At 36.6% G+C, this 27,686-nt stretch overlaps 1 protein-coding gene across 1 annotated transcript; it reads right to left on the bottom strand.

The window, feature by feature from the left end:
* Positions 1-6,234: 6,234 nt before the first annotated feature.
* Positions 6,235-8,289, bottom strand: LOC133326799 (peptidoglycan-recognition protein SA-like). The gene is made up of 3 exons (XM_061535406.1): positions 8,000-8,289; positions 6,497-6,615; positions 6,235-6,431 (listed from the first exon to the last, which is right to left on the bottom strand). Exons 1-3 carry the CDS (start codon positions 8,287-8,289, stop codon positions 6,235-6,237), a joined length of 606 nt encoding a protein of 201 aa, XP_061391390.1.
* Positions 8,290-27,686: the final 19,397 nt, after the last annotated feature.

A 27,686-nucleotide genomic window follows, 5' to 3' on the forward strand; every position in this document is an offset into this window, starting at 1 on the left:
TCGAGAGCGAATGGATGTGCAAAAGAGGAAAACAGGATAAGAGGGGATGCAACAGCAGGAATGGATTTTCAATGAGGTTAATATTTACAAATCTAAAAAATGTTAACCCATTGTGGGAGAGGGAGGAATCAACAAGATTAGATCAACAGGCCCCATCTTTAAATACCATGAAGGTTTGGTATAAATAATAATGCTTCATACAAAGTTTAGATACTCTGCTTACTCCATTCCATTATTTTTCATTAAAATGTTGATACTTTTGTGTGGGAACCGAGGTAGAGTCAACTCGAATTCTGAATAAGGTTATGGTTTTTAAAATCTCGAAAATGTTTCATTCTTTAGGAGTAGATCGACAGGTCTCAGGAAATATTACTTTGTTTGTACCGTCAATTTTCAGGAAGGCACCATTTTGTGGGGGAGATACCAGAAGGAGTGGACAATATTCTCTATTTGTAGAATTTATTTCTTTACGGATATGACTCCGATTTGGTACAAAGACACATCGACTCCGATTTGGTAAAAAGACACATCGACTCCGATTTGGTACAAAGACACATCGACTCCGATTTGGTACAAAGACACATGATTTCTTAACAAAAAATTCGATTTCATCATATCATAGTCATAATGATAAGGGCAATATTGGGTTTATTGATACATGGGACCTATAAATTAAATATGGATCGATATTTATCATTTTTGGTAGGTAGATTTGCTACACAATATCAAATTATGGCCACATATGTTCAACATTGTTGTTACATTCTGCCTAATGCGGCGTTATGGCGAGGTTCCACACTATCTCAAGAAACAGCTTCATTCAGGAGGGGTTTTTAACCCTGCAACAATTAACCCTATTGTCTATTGCACAATGATTCGCTGTTTGTGATAATTTGAGGAGTCCGAGGTATAAAACACCAACCAACGGTTAATTTTAGAGGAATACGTTTTATTAATAACAAACGTAAAACTGACTTCGACTGACTTCAAAAACTAACTGACCGAAAAACATAAATGTGTGTATATACTTTTTCTTTCTTCAATGCATACACAATGCAAAGCCTTCTATGTTAAATATGTTAATATTCAATTACAGTAGAAATGTACAAAGTATTGTTTTGCCATTTACAACACTTCCCCTCAAAAAATACTTAATACATTTTTAATTATTTACATTAACTAATCCTAACATTACTACACATTTATTGTGGTTCGTCTTCGCCAAGCATTTTGTTAAGACATCTGCAGGCATCTCTTCGGTAGGTAAATATTTTACTTCTATAACGTTCTCCATGACATTCTGCCTTACGAAGTGATGTCTGACGTCCATGTGCTTAGTTCTGTTGTGGAATACTGGATTCTTACTTAACAATCCTGCTCCCTGATTGTCATTGAAAATTGTTGTCGTATTCTGTTCTCCAAGTACCTCCGTCAAAAATCTTCTGACATAAATAGCTTCTTTAGTGCAATCGGAGAGCGACATATATTCTGCTTCGGTACTTGACATTGCTACAGTTCTTTGCTTTCGGGAATCCCAACTTACTGCTGCATTTGCCAATTTGAATGCATATCCCGTATACGATCTTCGGTCATCAATATTTGACCCCCAGTCTGCATCTGCGTATCCCACAAGAGATTCATTTCTTCCTTTAAATTTCAATGCATAATTTGCTGTCCCTTTTAGATAACGTAGAACTCTTTTTCCAGCGACCCAGTGTTCTTTTCCATAATTCGTGTTGTATTGACTCAGAACACTAACTGCGTGAGCGATATCCGGTCTGGTAGATGTTGCAAGATACATTAAAGATCCAACCAAATTTTGGTATGGCAGTTTTTCTACTTCTGCTTTTTCTTCTTCTGTCTTTGGACACATGTTCAGTGATAGTTTTGTGCTACAATCCAATGGTGTACTTACGGGCTTACAATCGGACATATTAAACCTCCTAAGGATTGTTTGTACATATTTCTTCTGTGACATACTTATTTCCTTTGTATTTGGATTTTGCTGAAATTCTATTCCAAGACATAAATTCAAACGTCCTAGATCCTTCATCTCAAAAGATTTGCCTAATTCTGTTATCAATTGACACCATTTTTTCTTATCATTTGTTGCCACTATCAAATCATCCACGTAAATTGTAACAATAGTATTTTTTTCTCCTTCTTTCGACAAATATATACAAGGATCTGAATCCAGTGGTTGGAGTTGTAACTCCTTCAATTTTTCATCCAGCTTTTTATACCACTGCCTACCAGACTGCTTTAGGCCATACAACGCCTTCTTCAACAAACATACTTTGTTACCTTTGTACTTTTTCAATTCAGATTCTTCCAATATGTACTCCAATTCATCGGGTACTTTCATATAAATTGTTTCATCAACTTCGCCATTCAAATACGCTGTAACGAAGTCGAAGCTATAGCCATCACTAAACGAATAGAACCCATCCTGGCTACAGGGGCAAACGTTTCATTAAAGTCTATGCCAGGTATTTGGGTAAAACCTTTTGCTACAAGACGAGCTTTATAACGGTCAATACTTCCATTGGGTTTATACTTCTTCCTTAATACCCATTTTGCATCAATTATTTTCTTTCCGTTTGGTCTATCTACTACTTCCCATGTATTATTCTTTCGCAGTGCATCATATTCCATTTTCATAGCTTTTCTCCATTCTTCAGATTCACAGCTATTTATTGCTTCCGCTACTGTCACTGGATCATTTTCGTCTATTAAACTTGCGACATTGATTTCCTGTTCATCATCCTTTTGTGTCTCATGAAAAATCTTTCTTGGCCTTCCTTTATTCCCAGTTAGTAATTTTTTCGGCCTTCCTGGACCTCTTTTCGGGGCTATTGGGGTATGGAATTCTTCCATTTCTTCATCCTCGGATATTGCTTCCCCTGGAATATTGATTTCTGGCATTCCTTCTTCTTCTAATTCCTTATCTTCATTAGAATTATTTTCTCGAATTTTGTTTTCTAAACTTGTACCTTGAGTGGGAATAAACGTGTCATCTTCTTGTTCCAACTCATCGTCGATAAAATCGCAGTAATTGTTTTCCGGTTGGTACGTATTTGTAAACTTTACATCTCGCGAACAAAATACTTCTCGGCGTTGAGGATCCCATAATCTATATGCCTTTGACTTTACGGAATAACCAATGAAAATACATTTGTTGGACTTTGGATCAAATTTCCCACGACGTCTTGACTTTTCTAACATATATGCTGTGGTACCAAACTTTTGAAAATAACTCACCACAGGCTTACGATTTGTCCAAATTTTAAAAGGAATTTCTCCATTAAGGCTTCTTGAAGGACATCTGTTTCGTATATGATTCGCTGTATGAACAGCTTCCGCCCAGAAGCTCGGGGCAACACCAGATTGAATCATCATACATCGAGCCATTTCGACTAATGTTCGATTCTTCCGCTCAGCCACTCCGTTTTGCTGAGGCGTGTATGCAACGGTAAACTCATGTTTTATACCTTCCTTTTTCATATAATTCTTGAACTCATTATTGGTATATTCTGTCCCGTTATCTGATCTTAAAGTCTTTATTTTCTGCCCAGTTCGTTTTTCCACCATTCTTTGATATTCCTTGAACTTTTCTAGCACTTCTGATTTCTTCTTTAGAAAATATATTTCGCACCATTTTGATTTGTCGTCAATAAACGTCAAAAAGTAACGACTTCCTCCGTGCGAATTCACCCTCATAGGGCCACATACATCGGTGTGAACTAACTCTAACAATTCCGATGAGTTCCTTGTCGATCTGGGGAATGGGGCTTGAACTTGCTTCCCCTTAATACATGTCTCGCACACCTGTAGTTTTGCATTAGTATCGAAATATACACCATTTACCTTTTTATTCCGAATTACATCTTTCAAATCATTCTCGTTGAGATGTCCGAAACGTTCGTGCCAGTCTTTTAAACACATTTCTTCAGCTGATCTGCAATTTTCTTCACGCTCTTCTTCGACGTAGTATAAATTCCTGTTTCTTTTCGCTTTTAGAAGCGTTTCCTTGGTTTTTGGATTAACCACTACCGCCATATCCTTGAAAAATGTCACTTGAAAACCCCTATCTGTCATTTTTGCAACAGATAATAAATTTGAACGTAGATCTGGTACATACAGAGTATTCTCTAATCTGGCAGTGCAGCCACCTCTTGATTTTAATTTGACAACTCCTGTTCCATTAATCTTTGTTGAGTCATTGTTTGCCAAATGCAAAACTTCTGTACCAGCATCTCCGATGGTGCAAAATTTACCTCTATCAGAACACATATGCGATGAGGCACCTGAATCCAAACACCATAGTTCTCTTTCCGCATTTGCCACCATCGATATTTGAGCACTTCTCGTTTCCTGTTTCTTTTGGTCTCCATCTATATTCTTGCTTACATTTCTCAATCTGCAGTCCCTGGCTTTATGTCCTACCTTTCCGCACGAATAACATTTGAATTTAAATTTTGATCCACTTACGTTCCTGGTTTCCTTCCGATCAAAAGTCTTTGCAGTTTTCTTCGCAAACATTGCATCCGTTGGTTCTTCTTTTTCATTTCTTTTTCTGGCTTCGTATTCTTCCAATAATTTTACTTTTAAAGTTTCTGGATCAGGCAATTTTTCCTGCGTTTCAATCGCAATTCTAAACGATTCATATTCCTCTGGAATGCTATACAGCAACAATATTGTGAGCAAATCATCTATGATTTCTAAATCCATTTCGTTTATTTTATCCACAATATCGAAAAACTTCCTTATATGGTCTCTTACATCCTCTCCGTTCTTCATTTTTAACAAAATCAACGATTTCAGCAGCATAGCCTTTCGAGCAGGACCCTTGGACTGATAAATGCTATGCAATTTATCCCATACATCCTTCGATGTATTGCAGTTTTTAATTTGCTTCAGTTCCGTAGGGGAAATAGACAAAATCAAATCCGATTTGGCTTTTCCATCTTCAGAGATCCATTCGTTCACCTTTTCCGGAGGCGAACTTGGCTTCGGGAAACTTCCATTTACATATTTCCATGCATTATTCTTTATTAATAATGCCTCCACCTGGATTTTCCACGTATCGAAATTCTCCTTTCCAAGCGGCTCAATTTTCACATTCGTATAGCTCATATTTGCACAGAATTTCCTTTATTCACTTCAATATGGCGCTGTGGATGGGTGCTGGGCCCATAACCTGTGATAATTTGAGGAGTCCGAGGAATAAAACACCAACCAACGGTTAATTTTAGAGGAATAAGTTTTATTAATAACAAACGTAAAACTGACTTCGACTGACTTCAAAAACTAACCTAACCGAAAAACATAAATGTGTGTATATACTTTTTCTTTCTTCAATGCATACACAATGCAAAGCCTTCTATGTTAAATATGTAAATATTCAATTACAGTAGAAATGTACAAAGTATTGTTTTGCCATTTACAACAGTAACAATATGTTTTCAAGGTCTAATTATAGGCGTGGTTATTTTTTAAGATTTTTTTTTCAAGGGCCAACTATATGCGGGGTTATTTTAAAGAATATTTCTTCGTTGGTTATCTCCACTATTATTCACTTACTTGTAACCAATATCCTTAAATTTCTTTTTGTTCACATGAAACTGTTGTATATCCTGGACGAATTTCGAACATTGTTCAAATTTTGAACATTCCGGTGTTACGGTATGATGAATGACGACACGTTTAATCGGTATGGGACGATAGATGACATTATCTGTAGTTTTACTACCCCATTGATGACGCCATTTTATTTCAGGGCAATCAGGCGTGAAATGCATTGACGTATTACAATTGCAATCGGCCCGACAATTGGAAATTGCAAAAAATACAACGATAACGAAAGTAAAAAGCCGCACGATTGAGAACATCTCTAAAGAATATCGAAGACTTAACTGCATTCAAATTGTGCAGTGAATGCAATATTTATAGAAGTGATAATTTTTAATATTTTTTTTGCAATATCATTTTGAGCGGAGATGCCATTAATCATAATAACGAATGAGTAGAAAGTCATTGTCTTCGAAGTATTTGAGATTTTCAAAGAAATATTTAAGATGGTATTTACTATCATTATTAATACTAAACATGTTGCAAGGGGAATTTAATAAAAACTATAGGGTATTCCCTCTAATAAAAATTAAAAAAAAAAATAATTAAAAAATATTCAAATTTATTTATTGAGGACTAATTTTATTATATGCATATTCTCTTCTATTTATTCTTTCCCGCATGTGCTGACCAATGATCCCATTCCTGTATTTCATTGTACAATGTCAAACCCGGACTTTTTGTGGATGAGACTTGTGTGGCGCCCAATAATTCATAATGCGGATCCAATGCCCCTTTGGCAACACCACATGCCAAAAGTTCTTTTGCTGCCTTCAAGGCTTTGCGATTTGGCAATTTTTCTGCAAATGCAAATTTTATTTAAGACATTTTGTTTAAAAATTCTTTCAAATGTCAGTATTCTTACCCATAAAATTACCAATAAAACCAATACCAATGCCATTTTGATTATAACCATATGTATGGGCACCTCTGACATACCAGCCAGTACCCTCGTAGATTACACCATCATTTCCAATAAGGAAGCTGTAAATGGAAGGAAACAAATAATTTTAAAGAATATTTTTCAAGTATCTGCAAAAATATTTTGTAAAAATTCTCGCCTTAATTGGAAAAATATTCTTTAAAAAACGCCTATATTTGGTCCTTGAAAAAATATTTTTTAAAAATCCACGCCTCTTGTTAGTTGGTCCTTGAAAAAATATTTTTTAAAAATCCCCGCCTATTGTTAGTTGGTCCTTGAAAAAATATTTTTTAAAAATCCACGCCTATTGTTAGTTGGTCCTTGAAAAAATATTTTTTAAAAATCCACGCCTATTGTTAGTTGGTCCTTGAAAAAATATTTTTTAAAAATCCACGCCTATATTTGGTCCTTGAAAAAAATATTTTTTAAAAATCCACGCCTATATTTGGTCCTTGAAAAAAATATTTTTTAAAAATCCACGCCAATATTTGGTCCTTGAAAAAATATTTTTTAAGAATCCACGCCTATTGTTAGTTGGTCCTTGAAAAAAATATTCTTTAAAAATCCACGCCTATTGTTAGTTGGTCCTTGAAAAAAATATTCTTTAAAAATCCACGCTTATTGTTAGTTGGTCCTTGAAAAAAATATTCTTTAAAAATCCACGCCTATTGTTAGTTGGTCCTTGAAAAAAATATTCTTTAAGAATCCACGCCTATTGTTAGTTGGTCCTTGAAAAAAATATTCTTTAAAAATCCACGCCTATTGTTACTTGGTCCTTGAAGAAAATATTCTTTAAAAATCCACGCCTATATTTGGTCCTTGAAGAAAATATTCTTTAAAAATCCACGCCTATTGTTAGTTGGTCCTTGAAAAAATATTCTTTAAAAATCCACGCCTATTGTTAGTTGGTCCTTGAAAAAAATATTCTTTAAAAATCCACGCCTATTGTTAGTGAAAAAAATATTCTTTAAAAATCCACGCCTATTGTTAGTGAAAAAAATATTCTTTAAAAATCCACGCCTATTGTTAGTGAAAAAAATATTCTTTAAAAATCCACGCCTATTGTTAGTTGGTCCTTGAAAAAAATATTCTTTAAAAATCCACGCCTATTGTTAGTTGGTCCTTGAAAAAAATATTCTTTAAAAATCCACGCCTATTGTTAGTTGGTCCTTGAAAAAAATATTCTTTAAAAATCCACGCCTATTGTTAGTTGGTCCTTGAAAAAAATATTCTTTAAAAATCCACGCCTATTGTTAGTTGGTCCTTGAAAAAAATATTCTTTAAAAATCCACGCCTATTGTTAGTTGGTCCTTGAAAAAAATATTCTTTAAAAATCCACGCCTATATTTGGTCCATGAAAAAACTATTCTTTAAAAATCCACGCCTATATTTGGTCCTTGAAAACAATATTCATTAAAAATATAGTTCGTCGACACACACACTCACTTGTATGCAATGTCATCAAAATCCGACACACTCATATGATGATGTTGCATATTTTGTAAAATTTCGGCACACTCCAAAAATTTAAAACATTCCTTTGTTACCGTGTGATGGATAATTACATATTTCACCGGAACGGGACGGTAATTGATGATTGTGCTCGGTTTACCACCCCATTGACGTTTGAGTTTGATACGCGGACAATTGTTGGAATTCGAATCGTCACTAGCCTCAATCAAAATTTGAGAGAAACTCAAAATAAGACCGACCAACACTATAGAGAATTTCCACATTTTTTGTTTTTATTTAACAAAGAACAAATAAAACGCCCAAGGATGTTTGTCAGGCAAAGACCGAAGAATAACTAAAATAAAATTCTGGATTAGTGTGAGTTTTATATGGGGCAGAGATGGGAACATGTCTGTGTTTCATGTAAAGAACATCTTACTCATTCATAATTCTTGTTACCTTTTTTGTTGTTGTTATTATTATTAGTTATTGTTTGATGCAAAACTGAAGACTGGTTTGCCACTGACCACATCTTGGTAACGACTAAGCCCAGTTCGATTTTTTTTTTCATTTAGTGTTTGGTTAATTAGATTTAGGCACATAACGTTTTGCGGTTTAGCTTATTCATATAGATTTCTTCATCTTCCCTCACTCTTCCTAATGCACTAATTAACATGTCACTGACTTCGGTACCCCAGGTGAATCCCCATCATGTGAATTACAACAACGAGTTTCCATATGGTAATTGTAACCATTTGCATTTCTAAAAAATATTTTTTTAAGGGCCAACTATAGGCGTGGATTTTTAAAGAATATATTTTCAAGGACCAACTATAAGTAGAGATTAAGAAAAAAACTTCAAGGACGAAGAACAGGGGAACATTTTTAATTTTTTTTTCAACGAACAACTATAAGCATGTATTTTCGAGCACCAATTATAGGCGTGGATCTTAAAAACATATAATAAAATAAAATAAATTTTTCAACAACGTATTTTTTGCTGCACATTTTTTCTTGATACTGTAGCTGTTAATTCTGTAGCTTCGAAATATTCTAATGGTGAATTACTAACTTCGTAAGTGGTGGCTAAAACGATATATAGATGGCGCAACTAAGCTTAGACAAATACATACATAGTGGATTCATAAAATTCACCACAGCTCATCATAGCCAAGAAATAAACCTCGACAACAATTAGAGTTCCGATTTTACTCGTCAGGTCGTGTATTTTAGATTTAGAAGTGAAAAAGTGAAGTCATGTGTGGTTCACATTTTTATACCCTCCACCATAGTATGGAGGGTATATTAATTTGGTTTTTCCGTTTGTAACTCATCGAAATAATCATTTCCGACCCTATAAAGTATATATATATATATTCTTTATCAGCGTAAAATTCTAAGACGATCTAAGCATGTCCGTCTGTCCGTCTGTTGTAATCACTCTAGCGTCTAAACGAGTTGAGATAGATCGCCAAAATTCACAGAGTCGTCTTTTGTCTGCAGGCAGGTCAAGTTCGAAGATGGGATATATCGGTCCATGTTTAGGCATAGCTCCCATATAAGGGTATTCCCCAATTTTCAGTATTTTGGGGGTTTTGATCGTAGTTTTCCACCGAATTCGCTGAAATTTGGTATATTGAGTAGTTATTGGGTACCCAATTTCTCCACAAAAAATTATACATATAAGTCCATTTTTTCTGGTAGCTCCCATATAATGGTACCCTCTAATTTTCAGTATTTTGGGGGTTTTGATCGTAGTTTTCAACCGAATTGGCTGTAATTTTGTACTTAGAGTTCTTATTGAGTAGCAAATCTCTCCACTAAAAAATATAAAAATATAGGATACCCCCAAAATGTCGGTATTTTGGGGTTCTTGAGCGTGTTTTCAACCGAATTCGCTGAAATTTGGTACATTGAGTTCTTATTGGGTAGCAAATCTCTCCACTAAAAATTATAAATAGGGGTCCATTTTTTCTGGTAGCCCCCTTATGAGGGTACCCCCTAAATGTCGGTATTTTGGGGTTCTTGAGCGCGTTTTTCAACCGAACTCGCTGAAATTTGGTACATTTGGTTCTTATTGTGTGCCAAATATCTCCCCTAAAAATTATAAATATAGGTCTAATTTTTCTGGTAGCCCCCATATAGGGATACCCCCAATTTTCGCTATTTTGAGGTTCTTGAGCACGTTTTTCAACCGAATTCGCTGAAATATGGTATTTTGTTGTCGTATATGGTAACAAATTTCCCTACAAAAAATTATCAATATTCACCCCCTTTTTGGGGTAACCCCCATATAACCCCCTTTTTTATACTAAAATAGTTATGCAGTTAGTTATGCATTTCACCTGCGGAGGATAGCGAGATAAAAAATTAGAACGTAAGGTTCTATAATGAACTATAGCCGCATTTAGACCTAGCCCCTGTATGGAGGTTTCAGAAGGAGTGGACCGATATTCCCCATCTTCGAATTTGAATTCTCAATTAAAATTTTCTGAAATTTGTATTATGGTTTACATGATCCGTTTTTAGACATGTCGGTATAGGTCCACATTTTGGTATGTTCCCTATATTTTAATTTCTAGTACCTGCCAGTATATCTCATTTGAATTTGCTCTTATATGATCGATTTTAAGTATTTAGATTTTGAACCTCATGTTGTGGGTTCAAAAAATATTTTTTCATTGAACAAGGAGTCACTATAGGTGCGGATTTTTAAACGAATAATTTTCCAGGGTCACCACATGCGCGTATTTTCAAAGAATATTTTTTTAAGCGTCGCCAGAAGCGTGGATTTTTAAAGAATATTTTTTCACCCATAAGAAATATAAAAAATGGACTGCGGCTTCGGGTTAGTTGCCCACACTCGGAAAACCACTCCTACTATGAAAAAGCAAAGAAAAAGAAAACCAAACCCCCCTAATGTTGACGACTCCCGCAATCGTATAAAGAACCACGATCTGCGAATCTGCACCTGGAATGTGCGCACGTTGTACAGAACAGGCGCAGTGTTCGCTTTGGCGGATGTACTCAAGAAGTACAAAGCCGATATTATTGCCTTACAGGAAATGCGATGGAATGGGACTGGCGTAAGTAAATCAGATGATTACGCCCTGTATTTTAGTTGTCATGAAACGAGACATGAATTTGGCTGCGGATTTATGGTTAACAGAAGAATAAAATACCTCGTCTCCAGATTCACTCCAGTAGATGAGCGAATTGCTATAATCCGCATAAAAGCGAAGTTCTTCTACATTAGTCTTATTTGCGCCCATGCTCCGACCGAAGACAAAGATGAGCAGATCAATGACATATTTTATGAGCGCCTATAAACAGCATATGAACGCTGCGCTGGCCATGACATTAAAATTCTGCTAGGAGATTTTAATGCAAAAAGTCGGAAGGGAAAATATCTTTGGCCCCACCGTCGGAAAATTAAGCCTTCAGGAAGAAACATCCGACAAGGGCATGAGGATGATTGACTTCGCGGCAGCAAAAAACATGGTAGTTAGCAGCATTAGATTCAAGCATCTCGATATACACAAGGCCACCTGGATTTCTCCTGATCAAGCAACGAGAAATCAACTTGATCATTTTGTGATAGACGGAAGGCATTCATCCAGTGTATTAGACGTTCGATCGATCCGAGGAGAGAATATCGATTCGGACCACTACCTTGTAGCAACCAAGTTTCGCACTCGTCTTAATCTTGCAGCAAAGGTGCGATCTAATACAACACGGAAACTCGAAGTCAAAAAGCTGCAAACACAACAGGTAGCCGAGGCCAACTCCGCTCAACTTACCCACCTGCTTGATGAAAGCACTTCCTGTCCCGATAATAGTATAGAAGCACATTGGTAAAGAATTTCCCACTCTCTACAAACTGCAGCAAAAGCAACACTTGGGTACCAAAAACCACCACCGAGAAACCCATAGCACGATCAGGCGTGTCTAATGCTACTGATATGAAAAAAACGCAGCGTATAGGGCAACCCTAGAGACAGTAGCAACACGTAATATGATGGAGAATTATCGGCAAAAAAGGAGAGAGGAGCAGGGATGGTCCGTATGACGAATTTTTAGGTTTTCGACTGTCAAAAAGGTGTAAACGTCGAAAACGTCATATACCTATATAAAATGTAGTAAATGTAGAAAACGTAATTTATTCGAATATTATTACCATATACCGTTATTTTCAAAACTGCATATTAGTTTTACATATATCTGTCTGTTCCTTACTAGAATTAATACAAAATTCTAAACTTTTTTTTAGAAAATTTTTTTGAAATTTTATATGGATTTCAGTAAAGCATACGTAATTTCCAAATTCACTAATGGAAATAGGTATTTTGTCAAAAACCTAATGGTTTTGGGTGGGTTTCCGACGTTTCTGACGTATGTAATATACGTCGAAAATGTATGTCATTTACGTCACTATTTCTGACGGACCATCTATGGAGAGGAGAAACATGTTTTCAGAAAAAGAAGAAAGAACAGGAAAAACGTGAACGTGAGAAAATCGAGATGTACAGTAGTAAGAATGAAGTCCGGAAATTTTACCGGAAATTTTTACCGAAATATCAAATAGTTGCGGTGAAGAGGATACCCCAGAACCAATAACAGATGGTATAGAATGTATACCACCTAGCCAAGATGAGATCAGAATAGCAATCAATCGGCCGAAGAATAATAAAGCAGCAGGTGCCGATGGTTTACAAGCCGAACTATTGAAGACTGGTGATCAGATGGTGGTAAGGAGCATGCACTAGCTTATTAGTACACTTTGACTAGAGGAAAGCATGCCCAATGATTGGAACCTCAGCATCCTGTGTCCCGTGCACAAAAAAGAAGACAAGACGATATGTGCTAACTATAGAGGAATTAGCCTTCTTCCCGTCGCATATAAAGTGCTATACAGTGTGCTGTGTGAACGATTGAAGCCAATGGTCAATGCCATTATTGGACCATACCAATGTGGCTTCAGACCTGGCAAATCCACCATTGACCAGATTTTCACTCTGCGCCAAATCCTGGAAAAGACCCACGAAAAACACATCGACACATACCACCTATTCGTCGACTATAAAGCTGCATTCGACAGCCCTATCCGTTCAGAGGTGTTTAAAGACATGTCTGCGTTTGACATTCCTGCAAAATTAATTCGGCTATGCAGAATAACTTTAAGTGGCACAAGGTCATCAGTTAAAGTCGGAAAGGACCTATCGGAGCCCTTCAATACAGAACGAGGATTCAGAAAAGGTGACAGTTTGTCGTGTGATCTTTTTAAAATCCTGCTGGAAAAGGTCATACGAGACGCAAAGGTGAACAGAAAGTACACTCGGTACACCAAACAACACATGTTACTCGCCTACGCCGATGACATCGATATAATGGATCGAACAATTCGACTGGTAACAGCCACCTTTGAACAAATTGAGAAGGAGTCTGCCAAAGTGGATCTGACAGTAAACGGCGAGAAGACCAAGCTGATGACATCAACGCGCAAGACGTCCAGTAGACTCGGACCAACTGTGGAACTTGAGAACTACAGCTTCGAGGTAGTTAAAGATTTTATATACCTTGGTACCGCCATAAATAAAGCGAATGACATCAGTTTCGAAATTCCGAGAATGATTGTGGCCAACAGATGATACAATGGTCTAAGTAAGTAGTTTAGAAACAAGGCCAGACCAAACTCACACTTTACAAGACGCTGATACTACCCGCGCTGTTATATGGATCTGAAGCATGGGTACTTGCGCAAACAGATGAGGCAGCCCTTTGGGTGTTTGAAAGAAAAATTCTCCGAAAGATCTACGGGCCGATCTGCGTCGACGATGAATATCGGCGTCGAATGAACCACGAGCTTTACAATTTATACGCAGACATCGACATAGTCAGTCGTATTGAGCTGCAGCGACGACGATGGCTAGCCATGTTAAGCGAATAAGGGAGAATGCCCCAGCTCAAAAGGCATATAAAAGCGAGCCACGAATCAGAAAACAACATCTTGGAACGTGGTCATCCAGGCGTGAATTTTTAAAGAATATTTTTTAAGTGCCAATTATAGGCGTGGATTTTTAAAGAATATTTTTTCAAGGACGAACTATAGGCGTGGATTTTTAAAGAATATTTTTTCAAGGACCAACTATAGGCGTGGATTTTTAAAGAATATTTTTTCAAGGACCAACTATAGGCGTGGATTTTTAAAGAATATTTTTTCAAGGACCAACTATAGGCGTGGATTTTTAAAGAATATATTTTCAAGGACCAACCGACAAGTAAGCGTGGAGTTTTTAAAGAATATATTTTCAAGGACCAACTAACAATAGGCGTGGATTTTTAAAGAATATTTTTTCAAGGACCAACTATAGGCGTGGATTTATAAAGAATATTTTTTCAAGGAGAAACTATAGGCGTGGATTTTTAAAGAATATTTTTTCAAGGACCAACTAACAATAGGCGTGGATTTTTAAAGAATATTTTTTCAAGGCGTGGATTTTTAAAGAATATTTTTTCAAGGCGTGGATTTTTAAAGAATATTTTTTCAAGGCGTGGATTTTTAAAGAATATTTTTTCAAGGACCAACTATAGGCGTGGATTTTTAAAGAATATTTTTTCAAGGACCAACTATAGGCGTGGATTTTTAAAGAATATTTTTTCAAGGACCACCACAAGGCGTGGATTTATAAAGAATATTTTTTCAAGGACCAACTATAGGCGCGGATTTTTAAAGAATGTTTTTTCAAGGACCAACTATAGGCGCGGATTTTTAAAGAATATTTTTTCAAGGACCAACTATAGGCGTGGATTTTTAAAGAATATTTTTTCAAGGACCAACTATAGGCGTGGATTTTTAAAGAATATTTTTTCAAGGACCAACTATAGGCGTGGATTTTTAAAGAATATTTTTTCAAGGACCAACTATAGGCGTGGATTTTTAAAGAATATTTTTTCAAGGACCAACTATAGGCGTGGATTTTTAAAGAATATTTTTTCAAGGACCAACTATAGGCGTGGATTTATAAAGAATATTTTTTCAAGGAGAAACTATAGGCGTGGATTTTTAAAGATTTTTTTTGGTACTATAGTACAAACATAGGGGTGGATTTTAAAATAATATTTTTTCAAGGACAGCCTATAGGCGTGGATTTACAAAGAATAATATTCAAGGAGTTATCATCGATTTTGGATATTTGAAAGGTGGACCTCATTGTGGAAGTTACGAAAATTAATCCTAGTTTTCTTTTTTTTAATGACTTTATAAAAAGGTGTGAATAATTCGCTATACATTTTTATACCCTTCACCACACTGTGGTACAGGGTATTATGTCTTTGTGCATATGTTTGTAACAGGCAAAAGGAAACGAGATAGACCCATGGTTCCTTTTGAGAATATGCATAGAATCACTTTTTAAGTCGATTTATGCATGTCCGTCCGTCCGTCCGTCCGTCCGTCTGTCCGTCTGTCTGTCTGTCCATGTATTTTTGTGAGCAAAGTACAGGTCGCATTTATGATCCGATATGGATGAAAATTGGCACAGTTCATTTCTTTGGCCCAAGGACGAACCCTATTGAAATTGGGAAAAATCGGTTCAGATTTAGATATAGCTCCCATATATATTTTCGCCCGATTTTATGGAAACGGTCCCTATATATCTTTCGATTTGCACGAAATTTAGTACAGGCTAATCAATTTGGCCTAGAATGATATCTGCCAAGTTTCGTGAAAATCGGTCCAGATTTAGATATAGCTCCCATATATAGTTTCGTCCGATTTCATGTAAATGGTGCCCCAAAGTCCGTATATATCTTTTGATTTGCACGAAATTCTGCATAACGTACTGAATTAAGCCTAGAGTGATGTCTGCCAAGTTTCGAGAAAATCGGCCCCGATTTAGATATAGCTCCCATATATAGTTTCGTCCGATTTTATGTAAATGGTGCCCCAAAGTCCCTATATATCTTTCGATTTGCACGAAATTTGGTACAGCCTAATCATTTGGGTCTAGAATGATGTCTGGCAAGTTTCGTGAAAATCGGTCCAGATTTAGATATAGCTCCCATATATAGTTTCGTCCGATTTCATGTAAATGGTGCCCCAAAGTCCCTATATATCTTTCGATTTGCCCGAAATTGTGCATAACGTACTGAATTGAGCCTAAAATGATATCTGCCAAGTTTCATGAAAATCGGTCCTGATTTAGATATAGCTCCCATATATAGTTTCGTCCGATTTAATGTAAATGGTGCCCCAAAGTCCTTATATATCTTTCGATTTGCACGAAATTTGGTACAGCCTAATCATTTGGGTCTAGAATGATGTCTGGCAAGTTTCGTGAAAATCGGTCCAGATTTAGATATAGCTCCCATATATAGTTTCGTCCGATTTCATGTAAATGGTGCACCAAAGTCCACATATATCTTTCGATTTGCACGAAATTTGGCGTACTGAATTTAGTACAGAATGATGTGTGCCAAGTTTTTGTGAAAATCGGTTGACATTTAGATAGAGCTTCCATATATTATAGATTGATTTTAAGAAATTGACGCACCAAGGGACCAATATATGGCTGATAGGAACAAAACTTACTGAAATTAGTGTAACCTAACCTGTGATTAGTTTCGTTGAAATCGGTTCATATTTGGATATAGCTTCCATATATATTTTCACCCGATTTTAAGTAAATTGGGCATCAAATTCCTCATGCTAGTCAGATTGGCATCAAATTTTGCACAACGTACAAAATTGAGCATAGAATTACGTAGTTGCGTTTTCTAGAAGTACAGACATAGCCCAACGGATGACCTATTGATATTTTTTTGAAGTCGATTTACATACTTTTGTCCCATTGTAACAAACGAATGACATGGTTATGGATAGATCTAAGTCGATTCACATTTAGATAAATATCACATATTTTATTTCATCCAATTTCATGTTATTAGCCCTGTTTAATATACTCATAGTGGTGGAGGGTATCATATAGTCGGCCCCGTCCGACTTTACTACTTTCCTTACTGGTTTTATTTTCATTTTTAGTGGAATTACGGACCCTACCCTTTTTTAGCAACCAACAGTTATTTGGTATCATCAATCATTTGAGAGAAATGCAGACGATGGCAATGAGATATTCCATAAAAATTATGTAGTTAACTTTTACACACACATACATATATAATGGACCACATCACATCCATATATTAAATTTTTTTCTTGTCTTCTAAAAAATTATTGTTTTGCGGTTTTCTTGAAGAATTACCGGAGAAATAGTTTCAATGAACTAGAATCTTTTTTCTGAATGGCCATGTATTGGAACGAAGTTCAGTTACTAGTTATGTGTGTATGGAAATAAGTTAACTTTGAGAATGCTGGTGCTGATTAATATTTCTAAAACACAATGAGAGCGAATAATAAAATAATCAAGGGGAACCAATTCAGTGGAGCAAAATGTGTTAAGAATTCTGGAGGAGGAGGAGGAGGGGATCGCTACAAAAGAGTAGGTGAATATGTTACAGATAACCTCGATAACTGACTAGAAGTGTAGAAAAATATTTCATTTATTTATATTCAAGATATGTTAGTCCGAAGATATGTTCCATCAACATCATAGGAGCCTTACCTGTTCAAAGACACATTCGGTAATTTGATATTCGAAGAGTACGGCATCGGCATCCAAAGAGAATGCCATACAAGTTAATATCAAATTACTTTATTTTATATTGATTGCAAATTTCAATTCAGTTTTTATTTTTTTTATATTCTACAAAGAAATTCTTTTCGCCACTTCTTGGCTGGTTGACTGTGTTTGTGAAATGAAGTGATGCCGATCACACCAAGTCATTGAACTTAAGAGACAGTAGAAGTTATGAATTGAACCCGCACATATTCTTGTAAGAATGTGAGATGAGATTTTCTTTTTGTTATGGGAGTTGATTTTCAATGTAATAGAGCACATGGTTCGGGACAGATGGTGTAAGGTGCAGCAGCATCATGCTGAAATCTAGATTTCATTAAGATTTAATTTCTAATTTATGTTAAAGAATCTATGAATATCATATACCGTTGATGGGTAAAGATTATTTTCTTTATGATTTTTAAGGACCAACTATGTCCGTGGATTTTTAAAGTATATTTTTTTAATAAACAACTGTAGGTGTGGATTTTTATAGAATTTAGGACCAACTATAAGCCCACTATAGCCGTTGGTTTTTCAATACTATTTTTTCGTGGACCAAATATAGGCGTGGATTTTTAAAGAATATTTTTTCAAGGACTAAATGCAGGTGTGGATTTTTTTATAAATATTTTTTTAAAGGGTCAACTATAAGCTTAGAAATTTAAAGGATATTTTTAAGAACCCACTAAAAAGGCGTACATTAAAAAAAGGGTTTTCAACGGACCAACTATAGACATGGATTAAAAATATATATTTTCGATGAGCAACTACAGACGTGGATTTTTATATGAAAAGTTGTTCAAGGACCAACTAATGCCAAAGATTTTCAAAGAATATTTTTCTAGTGCCGAAAAAGGTTTGACTTTTGAAAGTATCAGATATAGGCTTTGATTTTTAAAGAGTATATTTTCAAGTACAAAAAATACGTGTGGATTTCCAAAAAAATATTATTTTAGGACCAACTATAAGCTTGAAGTTTTAAAGGATTTTTTAAGAACCAACTATAGGCGTGAACTTTTACAGAGTCAACAGTAGGCATCGATTTTCAAAGAATATTTTTTCAAGTTCCAATATATCGGTCAACGTTTTGGTATAGCAAAATTGAACCACCCAATATGCGGAATTTTGGGGAAATTTCAACCTAATTGCTTGCAATCTAGTAATTTGGGACACTTTGGGAAGTTCGGGAACGTAATTTAGTTTTCCATTCAACTTCGGCAATGATACACATTGGTTCAAGTTTTCGGGTAGCCTTCATATAACAGTACCTCCCAAATTTCATTATTTTGGAGAGTTTTGGCAACAAAATTGTCTGCCATTTGGTGTTTTGGGTAAAATGTCTCCCTACCAACTGTAATTTTTGAACCATGTTTCGGGGTAGTTTGTCTAGTGGAACCCTCCTTTATCCTTTTTTTCGGGCAGGTTTTTTAACCGGTACAGCCCTTCTATAGATATTTCCAGGGGCTTTTCCAACCGAAGTGACTATATATTAGAATTAGCATCACGAAGTTGCTGTAATTTGGCATTCCGGAACCTCGAATTATTAGACATTGAACCATTGTTGAAGCCGTTAGACATCCGTCTACAGGTCAGTCTTGGTGACAAGGACCATGAGTAATCTAGACCACGACTACAGAAATCCAATATTCCATTTTTTTGGACTCTATATGTACTAAATTTTTAAGGAAACCCCCTGAGATAATCCAATTAAAATTTCATTGTGTCCAAAGTGAATAAGGCCACAAGGACATTTTAATTGACCGCAACTAAAAAATCGAACATCAATGGATAGGTCTCATCGTGGTCTTTTCAATATAGAAATCCAATGTTGCAAACACAACGGAGATGCGACTAGTAAAATATGTGGATATCCATCAATGGATGGGTCTCGTCGTGGTTTTTTCAATATAGAAATAGACTCGAGATATAGAGAATTTTCCGAATAAACGCCAGTCAAAATTTCCTCGAAGAAGTTTTCAATCCAACCAAGCAACAACCCTTACACCTGGACAGCGGAGATGTGACTACATTTGGAAGTGCAGGTCGATGAGTCCACAATTCCGACCACCAATTACTTCAAGGTTCTAGGGGTCACACTCGATAGCATTTATAAGTCGCCCGCGCATGCCACAGCTAATTGCGATAAGATCAGGAGCAAAAACAAGGTTCTCAAGTCGCTAGTCGGCAGCACTTGGTGAGCTGACAAAGAAATCTTGGTAACGACCTTGCAATAGTAAAATATGTGGCGCCAGTGTGGTCCGCTAACGTTATTGCATTGAAGTGGAAAAGTATTCAATCCTGCCAGAATGCCGCCCTGAAGACTGTAACAGGGTGTCTCCTCATGACTCCAGTAGACCACATACATGAGGAGACGAAGATCCTTCCTGTGCGTCGACACAACATGATGTTGTCGATGCAAAATCTGCGTGGGTGTTAAAGAAGTAGCCATCCAAATCATTACCTAATGTATAGGCACCCCCTAAACATGTCAGGAAGGTTCTTTATCTCTATCAAGCAGGATTGTGTCGTACTCACACGGATGCAGTTGAGGAAGTAATTCGAGAATATCGTGGGAATACGCTCCTCGGTGATCTTCCGCCTGCGATAGTTGCAGTAGCTACCCCGACAAACCAAAGTGGTCTTGGCTAAGATCACGATGGTGTAGCCGCCTCAATTCTTATTTGGCACGAATATCTGCCCGGCGTGTGGTAATGGTCCACATGACTCGTTACACATTTTCAACTGTCCAGACAAACGACGATATCACCGTTGACGCAGATCGGACCATAGATGTTTCGGAGATTTTTTCTCTCAAACACTCCAAGAGCTGCCAAATCTGCTTGTGCAAGTACCCATGCTTCTCATCTATACACCAGCACGGGTAGTATCAGCGCCTTGTAGAGTGTGAGCTTGATCAGGCGAGAGGTGTCCTTGTTTCTAAATTGCTTACTTTAACCATACACTTTCCTCTCCGAATTTTAAAACTGATTCGTTCAAAGGTGGCTTTTGCAGGTCCAATCTTTGACCCATTATGTCGATGTCGTAGATGTACAGAGTGTCATTTCTGTTCACGTTTGCCTCTCGTATGACCTTTTCTGGCAGAATGTTAAAAAGATCACACGACATACTGTCACCTTTTCTGAATCCGCGTTCGGTATTAAAGGGCTCCGAGAGGTCTGTTCCGACTTTAATTGCAGACTTTGTGCCAGCTAAAGTTAACCTGCATAACTGCATTAATTTTGTAGGAATGCCGAACGCAGACATGAGTTTAAACACATCTGAACGTATAGGACTGTCGAATGCGGCTTTAGAGTCGACTAATAGGTGACATGTGTCTATGTGTTTTTGGTGGGTCTTTTCCAGAATTTGGCGTAGTGTGAAAATCTGGTCTATGGTGGATTTGCCAGGCTTGAAGCCGCATTGGTAGGGTCTAATAATGTCATCACACATCACACTAGATAACACTTTATATGCGATGGGAAGAAGACTAATTCCTCTATAGTTGGCACATATCGTCTTGTCTTCTTTTTTGTGCACGAGGATGCTGAGGTAATAATCATTGGGCATGCATTCCTCTAGCCAAATTATACTAATCAGTTGGTACATGCTCCTGACCAGCGGCCCTGAATAGTTCAGCTGGTAATCCATTGGCATCTGCTGAATTATTATTCTTCAGCAGATTAATTGCTATTTTGACCTCATCTTGGCTAGGTGATATACAATATATACGGTCATTCTGGGGTATCTACTTTATCGCCTCTATTTGATACCAGAAGTTTTGCAAAATTCTGCTTCCAGATCCGCAACACGCTATCTGTATTTCTCACCAGATTTCCATCTGCATCTCTACAGGAAGATGTACCAGCATCAAAGTGTTTTACTCGGTGGTAAAATTTTCGGATTTCATTCTTACTCCTATACATTTCGATTTGTTCCCGCTCACGTTTTTTCTTGTTCTTTCTTCTTTTTCCTGAATATAAGTTTCTTATCTCTCCTTTTCTCTGGATAATTCTCCCTCGCATTACGGCTTGCTAATGTCTGGCAGGGTTGCTCGATACCAGTGTTTGACAGAACAAAATTAAGAATAAGTGTGACAGCGTAATTCCTTGCGTTTTTGAAGGGTAGGATACATTTATGCGAACAATTTTCTACATATGTCTATGTTTGGACATATCCCCCATAAAAATTTCTATCCTATTTGCGTCATTTTAAGATATAGAAACTTTTCGGCAATCGTAATTTAAAAATACGATTGCCGAAATTTTTCGATGTCGGTCCATCTTTTGACATCACCCCATTATAAAGTGGGACGCGACCCAATTTCGGTACTTTGAAGTTGCTATAATTTGGCATTCCGGATTTAACGATGAATAAAACACTCCTTTACAGAATGTTCCGATTTAGATCCATGATTTACATCGCTGTTATACAAAGGCCCACATAACTTGGTTTTTCATTTTTACCGATTTTTTGAAGTACCTGACAATTTTTTAAGAAAATTTTAATACACTCCCCATGGTGCAAGATATGAAAAAAATCTGACCGTCCGATCTTTAAGACTTGTTTACAGATGTACTGACAATTTGTAAACATTGAAAAAATCAAACTTATAGCGTGAAACATAGGGACAATTTAATGCGTCAATGTGAAATCGAAATAATAGCCAAAAAATTAACTATCTCCAGAAAACATTTTTTTTGGTTTGAAAAGTGCTAAGACATTCCTGATCGTACCACGACATTCCTGATCGTACCACGGGGTTTTTTTGCAGCATATTAGGGAGTGGGCAATTTTTTGCCATTGTACTTCTATATGTTTATCGGGACAAGGAGTGTTTTCATCTGGCAGGTGGTTAAATTGAGCGGAGTAGTCTTCTGTTACCTGTTATGTTTACAGCTTTTTTGCAGTAAGACGAATACAAACCTTGGCTGCTACAAGGTAGTGGTCCAAATCGATATTCACTTCTCGGATCGATTGAACGTCTATAACACTGAATAAATGCCTTTTAGTCTATCTCAACACGATCAATTTGATTTCTCGTTATTCGGGAGAAATCCAGATGACCGCGAGATGCTTCAATTTGTTTTTTTTGCTGCCGCGAAGTCCATCAATTTCATGCCGTTGTCGGATATTTCTTCATGGAGGCTAAAGTTTCCGACGTTGGGATCAAAATCTTTGTCTTCTGTCGGAGCATGGGCGAAAAAAGACTGATGTAGAAGAACTTCGCTTTACGGATTATACGGATAATAGCAATTCGCTCATATACTGGAGTGAATCTGGAGATGAGGTCTTTTATTCTCCTGTTAACCATAAATCCACAGCCAAATTAACGTAAGTCAATAATTTTCTGTAAGGCAATACTTTGTACTTCTGCGCCTCTTCTGTACAACGTGCGCACATTACAAGTACAGATTCGCAGATCGTAGTCCTTTATACGTTTGCGGGGTCGTCAACATCGGGGGGTTTTGGTTTTCTTTTTCGTTGCTTTTTCATAGTTGGAGTGATTTTTCCGAGTGTGGGCAACTAATCCGACCCCTCAACCCATTTTTTGATAGTTTTTATGGGTGAACTCGCTGCACATATCAGCTCACTATTTCAACGGGTGATGAAGGTAGGTACCCCACGTGACACCGCGGGGAGGTTAGTGTCCACAATTGCGATGAAAGAGGGATCGAGATAATCCTGGGCTTTGTCATGTTAAAACTCAATCACTGCCATTGTTTTGGTATCTATCATCCCCTACGTCACTCAACAATCCAGACTTACAAATTACATCAACTTCGATTGGAAATGCCCTAATGTAACATCTGTGTCACAACATGTTCCCCGCGGTGTCACGTGGGGTACCTACTTTCATCACCCGTTGAAATAGTGAGCTGATATGTGCAGCGAGTTCACCCATAAAAACTATCAAAAAATGGGTTGAGGGGTCGGATTAGTTGCCCACACTCGGAAAAATCACTCCAACTATGAAAAAGCAACCAAAAAGAAAACCAAAACCCCCCGATGTTGACGACCCCGCAAACGTATAAAGGACTACGATCTGCGAATCTGTACTTGTAATGTGCGCACGTTGTACAGAAGAGGCGCAGAAGTACAAAGTATTGCCTTACAGAAAATTATTGACTTACGTGAATTTGGCTGCGGATTTATGGTTAACAAGAGAATAAAAGACCTCGTCTACATATTCACTCCAGTATATGAGCGAATTGCTATAATCCGTAAAGCGAAGTTCTTCTACATCAGTCTTATTTGCGCCCATGCTCTGACGGAAGACAAAGATGAGCAGACCAAAGACAATTGTTCGGCGAATTCCAGGATCTTTATTTGAGGTATATCTAAAAACGTAGAACAATCGTTAATGGGTGGTCTCCCAGATTGAGATATAACCCATAAATCCTAATAATTCCACTTTACCAATTGAGTTTCTGTAATATTTAGTTGTGTTTCTTTCCACGCCATAGTTTAACATACTCCACTTTTCTTCGCACAAATACATGTATAATTTCCATTATGTCAATTTCGAAAAAAAAATGTCCCTCCTAAGACTCCAATGTATTTAATTAATTAACGAAGAACATCGCCAACAACACAGCAAGAAGTAAAGTCAGTTGTTCTTAATTTAGAAAATGCTAATGATAATGCCGAACCATTGCTTGTGAAAACCGAAGGAGTACAAACATAGATGTATGTATAATATTTGGCGCTTCAATCTGAATATTTAATTTCATGCAATTTTCTTCAAAGAAGTTAAGTAAACTAGGTTATGTTTAGACAAAATAAAAGGGGAACTTTTCTATGTCGCTGCATGTAAATAAGTCTGACATCATAATCCTCATTCATACATATGTATAACAAATTTAATCACACAATTGGTAGGATTATATTGAAGTTCTGTGCTACCTACTATTGTATTTGCTTATAGTCAGATTGGAATCCCTTAGGAATCTATGAATTGAGAATTAGCTTCTGCTTTTTATGTAAACAATATTAACCAGTAAGGAAAGTAGTAAAGTCGGACGGGGTCGACTATATCATACCCTTCACCACTATGGGTATACTAAACAGGACAATTAACATCAAATTGGATGAACTAAAATATGTGATATTTATCTTAATGTGAATCAACTTAGATCAATCTATAAGCATGTCATTTGTTTGTTACAACGGGACAAATGTTGGGCCGTTGGGCTATGTCTGTACATAACGCAACTACGTTATTCTATGCTTAATTTTGTACGTTGTGCAAATTTTCATATCAATCTGACAAACACCATTTGCACCGTTTACTTAAAATCGGACGAAAACATATGTGGAATCTATGTCCAAATATGAACCGATTTCAACTAAACTTGTCACAGGTTGGGTTATACTAATTTCAGTACGTTTTGTTCCTATCAACCATAAATTGGTTCCTTGGTGCGTCAATTACTTAAAATCAATCGATCTATGCAATATTAGAACTTTGGTACATTATTTACATTAAAACTGACGGAAATATATATCTTAATCTGAACCGATTTTCACGAAACTCAGCAAATTTCATGCAAATCGAATGATTTATAGGGACTTTGGTGAATCTTTAACATAAAATCGGACGAAACTATATATGGAAGTTATATCTAAATCTGGACCGAAACTTATCATAAAGCACTCTAGGCTCAATTAGGTACGTTATGCCAAATTTCGTGCAAATCGCAAGATATATAGGGACTTTGGTGCATCATTTACATAAAATCGGACGAAACTATATATGGGAGCTATATCTAAATCTGGACCGATTTTCACGAAGCTTGGCAGACATCACTCTAAGCTCAATTCAGTACGTTATGCCAAATTTCGTGCAAATCGAAAGTTATATAAGGACTTTGGTGCACCATTTACATAAAATCGGACGAAACTATATATGGGAGCTATATCTAAATCTCGACCGATTTTCACAAAACTTGGCAGACATCATTCTAGGCTTAATTCATTACGCTGTGCCAAATTTCGTGCAAATCGAACGATATATAGGGACTTTGGTGCACCATTTACCTTAAATCGGACGAAAATATATATGGGAGCTATATCTAAATCTCGACCGATTTTCACGTGGGAGCTATATCTAAATCTGAACCGATTTTTCCCAATTTCAATAGGGTTCGTCCTTGGGCCAAATAAGTGAACTGTGCCAAATTTCATCCAAATCGGATCATAAATGCGACCTGTACTTTGTTCACAAAAATACATGGACGGACGGACAGACGGACATGCGTAAATCGACTCAGAAAGTGATTCTATACATATTCTCAAAAGGAACTATGGGTCTATCTCGGTTCCTTTTGCCTGTTACAAACATATGCACAAAGACATAATACCCTGTACCACAGTGTGGTGAAGGGTATAAAAACTATATGCCTATTTATATCCAATATTTATTTTCCACCTCCTGATCGATTTTATTTTATGTAGCAAAGATGCACATTTTTTTTTTTGTATATAGTACTTTCTATGTACTTAGAAGCTCCAATATGCATTTTCAAATTCTAATAGAATAAATATAACATTAAATTCTTATTAGAATTTAATTGACATGCCTTGTAAACAAGCATATGTACGTCTGTGTGCGTAAGAACGATGAAAACATAAACAGAGAAAAAATGAGAGGAAATTATACAAATTCTCAGAGAGTAGAACCACTCACAATATACTTAACAGTTCTGTAAATGTTATCTATCTTTAACAGGGTCAGCCAGAAGAAAAGTAAAGTGATTGGCTGATTGACTGTCATGGTCATTCATCAGCGCTCAGACGAAACGACTGAATCTAGAATCTTAAAATTTGGAGTGAGGGCCACTCTTAGTCCATTGGTGTCAGATAAGGCTGGGTTTTTGGCAAATCGTACTAGAACGGCACGAAAAGTACTAAACAGTACTAAATGGCGAACCGATAGAGCTAGAACTCTTAAATTTGAAACGAGGGTCACTGATGCAGTGTGGCAAAGATGTACCAAAGGGATTTTTAAAATTCGAACCAAAAATATGCGAGGAGTACTAAATTCCGTACAATTTCGTAGCATGAGAACGGATAGAGCTAAACACTTGAAATTTGGAATGCGAATCAAGGTTAAGAAATGGAGTCGATACAAGGAGGTGATTTAGGAAGTGTAAGTACACAAAGTGTAAGTACGAAAAGTACTAAAATGTATTAAATTTGGTACAATTTGAGTTTGGAGGAACGGATGTAATTGGAATGCAGAAATTTGAAATTACCACTGCCGTCGAAGTGTAGAATTGGAATACGCAGGTAGTTTCGGATATTTGTACTTATGTGTACGAAAAACACTAAATGATATTATTTGGATTTGGGTTAACCAATAGGTCTGGAACACTGAAAGTTGGAAATAAGATTACTAAATAGTAAAAAACACAGTCTCAATTGTTCTCTTTTCCTAAGTCATTTTTGGTGACGAATTCTCAGTTACGCTCACCTACATTTACTCTAGTTTTACTCTACATTTACTTAGTTATGCCCACCACTGCATTATAGAATTGAAGCAATTTGGTAGTTTGAGAAATTCGTAGTAGTAGTGTTGTAAATGGTACTAAATTTGGCACAATTTGAATTTTTAGTGAACGGATAGCGCTGGAGGGCATAAAAGCCCTTGTTCAATATACGAGCCGCTCTATCCACTCCATGCTTCAATTCAACTTTCTGGCGACAAAAATCGTTAACGTGTCTTTATTTTTGGATGTGCTGAACATTGGTTAGGGCTATAGTTCGGCGAATGGCCCGCCTATTCGAGCTCTGGTTTTGGTCGTTATATGAGATCGCGAAATTTGGAGTTAGTATCGCTGTTGGTGTTTAGGATCGGGATATGTAGGAGATTTTGGAAATTCTTTGTACTTAATGGTACTAAATTTGGTTGAAACTATAAGGCTGGAAATCGAAATTGGGAAATAAGACTTCTATTGGTAGTTTTGAAAATTTGTACTAATATGTACTAAATTTGGTACAATTTG

Source organism: Musca vetustissima, unplaced genomic scaffold, assembly GCF_032173495.1.
Source record: "Musca vetustissima isolate MV318-11 ecotype Yass unplaced genomic scaffold, APGP_CSIRO_Mvet_v1 utg17496, whole genome shotgun sequence".
Lineage (NCBI taxonomy): Eukaryota > Metazoa > Arthropoda > Insecta > Diptera > Muscidae > Musca > Musca vetustissima.